The sequence below is a fragment of the Hypanus sabinus genome, unplaced genomic scaffold (assembly GCF_030144855.1).
Source record: "Hypanus sabinus isolate sHypSab1 unplaced genomic scaffold, sHypSab1.hap1 scaffold_1217, whole genome shotgun sequence".
Lineage (NCBI taxonomy): Eukaryota > Metazoa > Chordata > Chondrichthyes > Myliobatiformes > Dasyatidae > Hypanus > Hypanus sabinus.
In genome coordinates this window covers 104,831-111,029 of record NW_026779278.1, presented here as the reverse complement: position 1 = coordinate 111,029, position 6,199 = coordinate 104,831, and the positions used below count along the sequence as shown (strand labels likewise).

Sequence of the window (6,199 nt, the reverse complement as noted above, 5' to 3'; positions counted from 1 at the left end):
GATTTGATAGAGGTGTATAAGCTGCTAAGAGGCATAGAGAGAATGGAGAGCCAACAACATTTTCCTTGGTCAGAAATGACTAATATGATGGGGCATGGTGTTAAGATGATTAGAGAAAAGTTTATGGGATTGTCAGAAGTAGTATTTTTTTAAGAAAATAGTGGGTGTATGGAATGCACTGCCTGGGTGGTGATAAGGGTAGATGCATCAGTGAGATTGAACAGGGTTTCAGATAGACACATGGATCAAAGAAAAAATGGAGAGCTATTTGACAGAGTAGGGATACATTGATCTTGGAGCAGATTAAAGGGTTTGTGCGACATCATGGGCCATACTGCCTGCATTGTGCTATATTGCTAATGTTAAGGTGATTAGAGAAAAGTAGAGGGGTTTGTCAGAAGTAGTATTTTTTTTTACAAAATGAAAATGGTGGTTGTATGGAATGCACAGCCTGGGAAGTGATAAGGGTAGATGTATCAGTGAGATTTAAGAGGCTTTTAGATAGACAAATGGATGAAAGAAAAATGGACAGCTATTTGAGAAAGTAGGGATCAATTGATCTTGGAGCAGATTAAAAGGACGGTACAACATCAGGGGCCAAAATCCCTGCATTGTGCTATATTGCTCTATGTCTGGCCCAGCTCAGTTTATGCCCCGAGAGGAGTGATGAGAGCTGTGAAGCGAGGTGGAATACAGCCTTTTGAATCATATATCTTTAATGCTCAGAAAGAAACTATGCGATTTTCAGTGTAATGACAGAGATGGTATCCTATAGGTAGATTTGTTTTTCTGCTGGGATGGAATGCTTCAGGTCAACTAAACTTACAGCAGCGTGTAGGGCCCTGTCTATCCCTTACCTCACCACCTTTTTGGGGGTCAATATTACAAAGCATTAGTGAACCTCATTACAGCTTAAACTTCTCATTGTTCTCAAGCATCATGTAAATGTAAAGTTTTCGTTGAATTAATCCATACTTCTTCTCTATTTCAGGTGAAATATGAGAAGACATCGGCGATTCCATGAGAAAGTAGTGCTGGGTGTTCTGATTATTCTGGGATTGTTCTTCATGTTCTGGGATAATGTCCGACGTCGAGAGACTGGTGATGTTGCAGAAACTGTTCATCGCAAAGATCTGCCCAAGGTTGTTACAGCTGATGCAACTAGATCAGTGCTCAAGCCAAAGTGCCACGCGAACACGACATTGCTGCACCTGTCCTCATTTCATCAAGAGAACGAGCACATTAAAAACTTCTTGTTGTATAAACACTGTCGAGAATTTGACATGATTGAAAATGTCCCAGATAAATGTGGTGGTCGAGAAGGATCTCACAATGTCTTCCTGCTCCTGGTGATCAAATCTGACCCTTTCAACCAGGATCGGCGGGAAGTGGTCAGGAAGACCTGGGGCAAAGAACGCGAATTCAATGGGGTCCTAATTAAGAGAGTATTTATCTCTGGTGTCTCTCCTGACCAAAAAGAAAGCAGGAAATTGAATCAGCTGTTAGCCATGGAAAACAGAGAACACAGAGATGTTCTACAATGGGATTTCTTGGATACCTTTTTCAACCTCACCCTCAAACAATACAAGTTGGTGCAGTGGGTCAGTGAATATTGCCCCAGTGCTAAGTTCATCTTCAATGGAGATGATGATGTCTTTGCCAATACCGATAACATGGTTGATTATTTGCTAGGCATGAAGGTTCTCCAACACCTGTTTGTGGGCCATCTCATTTATGGGGTTGGGCCTATTCGCGAGAAGTGGAGCAAGTATTATGTGCCAGAAATAGTGACCACCATCAAGTCGTACCCACCATACGCTGGTGGAGGGGGGATACTTATGTCTGTGCATACAGCTCATATCATTTACCACATAGCCCAAGACCTTGAACTATTCCCCATTGATGACGTATTTTTGGGGATGTGTCTGGCCAAGGCTGGACTAGCCCCACGCTCCCATAGCGGATTCAGGATAGCTGGAATCAGTGTTCCTTCACCCCAAGATGAATCTTTCAATCCTTGCTATTACCGTGAGTTGCTGCTAGTGCACCGTTTTCGGCCTTTCGAACTGCTACTGATGTGGGATGCGGTGCATGATGCCAATCTGAAGTGTGCTCGTGCTCCCCAGAAGTCTGCATCCACGGAAAGGACCACATGAGTCATGAGAATGTAGCAACTTTTGGAATGGAATGCAGTTTGTGCACATGTGTTAATCAGTTGTTTATGCAATGTACGAAGGTTAATTCCTAAATTATATTGGATATATTAACTCATAGTGTCGGCGCCTTTCTACATTCTACAAATGTTTGAAACGCTATCAGGTGTCATCACTCAGCCTACTTATTACTGCACCCATAATGACTTCCAATATTGACAGAAGCATCACAATTTAAGTCAATTGTAAAGTTATTCCAAGTGGGCAGTCCTTGTTGCATTGCGTGCAGATAGGTACAACATGTTCACTTGGGGCATTTGTATAATAAGGCACAAATAAAATTTTTAGTAACAGTTATATCTGTGTATTTTTTTCTTGCCGTTTCTTACATGCCCCTTGCAAAATGTGAAAGAGACAAATGCATTTCTTGGACTGGAACTGTGAGAACAACAAAGAATCTAGATCTGAAATTGTCTCAGGGTTGGAGGAATGGAGAAACTTATGGTCATTACTTCTGTACTCAAATGTCAGCCTGCATAGTGTCTGTGTAACTACATATCAAATAAAAGCACACACGCAGGAGATGGCTTGAACTGGAGTATTTACATTGAGAGAAGGAAAGAGATCAATGAACATGTGGGGACAACAGATCAATATGCATACATAGACGGCAGTCCATATGTAGTGCGAAGGGGAGTGGCATTAGATTTGGCAGGTGTCATGTCTAAGACGATGTACTTGGTTGTCAGTGTCATGTTGCTGGTATTGACACGGTCATCCCTGAGAGGTAAGTCCGGTAGATTTCACTAGTGGCCAACCTGGACATCGGAAATCTGGAGAGGAGGGGACTTCAATAAGGCTCACTGTCCGAGGGGCAATAGAGCAATCGGTGACCAATCAACTAGTGGCCAATCGTCATTTGGGATTGATTAGTAACAGCAAATTAAAGGAAGGTGGGAAAATCCCAGTGGCCGTCTTCTGAGTAGAAACATAGAAAACCTACAGCACAATATGGGCCTCTCGGCCCTCAGAGCTGTGCCGAACATGTCCCTACCTTAGACCTACCTCGGCTTTACCCATAGCCCTCTTTTTCAAAGCATGTGACCATCCAGGAGTCTCTTAAAAGACCCTATCTTTTCCGCCTCCACCACCGCCGCCGGCAGCTCATTCCACGCACTCACATCTCTCTGTGTTAAAAAAAAATACCCCTGAAATCTCCTCTGTATTACTTCCAAGCACCTTAAACTATGCACTCTCATTCTAGCCATTTCAGCCCTGGGGAAAGTCTCTGACTGTCCACATGATCAAGGCCTCTCATTATCTTGTACACCTCTATCAGGCGACCTCTCATCCTCCATCGCTCCAAGGAGAAAAGGCCGAGTTCACTCAAACTATTCTCATAAGGCATGCTCCCCAATTCAGACAACATCCTTGTAAATCTCCTCTGCACCCTTTCTATGGTTTCCATGTCCTTCCTGTAGTGAGGCAACTATAACTGAGCACAGTACTCCAAGTGTGATCCGACCAGGGTCCTATATAGCTGCAACATTACCTCTTAGCTCTGAAACTCAATCCCACATTTGATGAAAGCCAATGCTCTATATGCCATCTGAACCACAGAGTCAACCTGTGTAGCAGCTTTGTGTGTTCTGTGGGCTCGGACCCCAAGATCCCTCTGATCCTCCACACTGTCAAAAGTTTTGACTTTAATGCCATATTCTGCCATTATAGTGCAGGGACTGCGGTCTGCAGTCAGGTACTCAGGATCACTCAGCATAATGTTGCACGAACATTATTAGCAAAACACTCCGACACAAGACGGGTTTCATTTTGTTACAGACAAAAATGCCAGTTTGGTACTACAAGTAAATTGCATTTCCACATTGGTGGAGAAGTGTGCTGACATCCCTCGCTGTCTGTAAAAACTGTGACGAGATGCTGAGGTGTATTATATATGGACTGTGCCTTTATAAAGAGAGAGAGAGTTGGTGTACAGCGATTCAGAGAGAGAGAGACGGGGAGAGACCACCGAGCTCGTGAGTGCCATGGTTACGGAAGGGCGGAGCTATGTAATGGACAGCTGATGTTCAGCATGTTTGGGATATAGACAAGGTCAGCTGGCTTTTCAGACAGACACACTGACACACGGAAGACACGGACAGTAATGCAGAAAGAATAGACACTGGATGAACTTTCAGTGACCACGAAAGGGTGGGTTTTGATCGCAGTTTGGGAAAGGGGTGACCGGTGGAATGTTATCGGTGTGTTTAACCTTTGATAGCTTTACTGCGTGAAGGCGGTACTCTTTTGTGTGATCACAAAACTTTAACAGGACTTCGGAAGGCAACGGAAAGATCGACATCAGCTTACTTGGAAAACAAATCACCTCTCTCTCCCTCTCTCTCCTCAATTCTACTCAAAATATCACAAACTGAACAGACGTCATTCTTATACCATCGGAAGACTGTATCATTTACTACCTAAGCTGAAGAAGTTTGGGGTTTTATATTTACACACTTACATTTGCATAAACTCTGGTAATCTGTTTGATTTGTCTGCTTTTATATTACGAGATTACGTAGATACTGATAAGTAGTGTTTTGTTTGTAACAATACCAGACACCAGGTGTGTTCCAATTCTGCTGGTTCTTTTAACCCGTTACTGGGCACGTAACAAACCCGTTCCAACCCCTACATCACACCGCATTTCTGTAAACCCCTTCGACCCCTACAGCACTCGGCATCTCCGCAAAATCTCCATCATCCACCTGGTGCATATAAACGACAGCAGACCCCAGAAAGATACTGTCGTGTCAGATTGAATGGCTCACTGTTGGCCAGAGAAACTACAGACTGATCAAGGGCGGGGACGCAGACAAACCAGTTCTCTCTGTTTTCTCCTATTTTGTGGGCTATGAACTGATTCTTGAACTGGAATAATTTAATCAGAGGAACACAATGTGGACACAGGGAGATTCAGATAATGATCTGCTAAACCTGAGACCATTCTCAAACAAGTCGCCATTTGTTATGTGAAGGGCGTGGACTCTGAACTGATTCTTGACTCTGGGACAATCTAATCAGAGCAATAAACCTGAGACCATGCTCAGAGGAGAAGCTACTTGTTATATAAAATGCCAGACATATCAAACAGGCAATCTGTAGTCTCGTCAGACTCTGTCTGGGTTGCCTCATTTAACTGGTTTGGACCGGTCAGGGTGTAAAGATACGATTACACAAGGCTGGGCTGGGCAGAGCCAGGTACAATATGTTGGATGTAACTTTGTACAATGACCAGTAACCAGGTGACCCAGGTAGGTCAGGTGACCTTGAGCCAATGGTTTCGAGATCCAGTGGTTCAACTGATGAGGAACAATATAAGATTCCGGAGCTCTTATGGATGGGTATTGCATGAGAGGATGGAAACATTTAAGAGATGATTGGAGAAGTCCACGGATGTGAGGGATATGTCAGCGGTGCCCCACAAACGACCAGGAGACGCAGAATATTCTTCAAGAAGGGTTAAACTTTAATTTGCAAATCAAAGCTGATACAGTCATTGAGCTCGTCGCTGATTGCCCACCCATCCTTGTACATAACATTTTTTATAGCAATCTCCTGGTTTAATCGCATTAGCATATCCAATCAGTCTATAGTTGTGTATCACAAGTACATCCGCCGCTATTGTTTCTACATCTCTTAGCTACCTCTCATTAACACAACATTGTCTTCTACATTCTTAAGATTTCATTCTCCTACTAAATTGGGTACATGCATAGCAAATAGCAAACTCAGACTACATAATCTACATCTCTACATAGGGTCTTACACAGAGAAAGAAGACTGAAGCCACACAAAAGCCCCAATAAACTCAAGCACTTATTCCCAAATCTCGGGTTAAAGTATAATTTTCTGCGCCAAGACCTCAAAGTATTCGTTCCCTGTTGCCCTGGGCCGATGAGCCAAAAACCTGTTCCCTTTGTACCTGAAACAGGGGAAAAGACTCATAAGCCCTTGCAATCTACTCCCACACTGTCGTTTTGCTC

At 43.5% G+C, this 6,199-nt stretch overlaps 1 protein-coding gene across 1 annotated transcript; it reads left to right on the top strand.

Moving 5' to 3' along the window:
- Positions 1–998: 998 nt before the first annotated feature.
- On the top strand, positions 999–2,156 carry LOC132386572 (N-acetyllactosaminide beta-1,3-N-acetylglucosaminyltransferase 3-like). Its single transcript, XM_059958851.1, has one exon. The coding sequence runs from the start codon at positions 999–1,001 to the stop codon at positions 2,154–2,156; it is 1,158 nt and encodes a 385-aa protein (XP_059814834.1).
- The last annotated feature ends 4,043 nt before the right edge of the window (positions 2,157–6,199 follow it).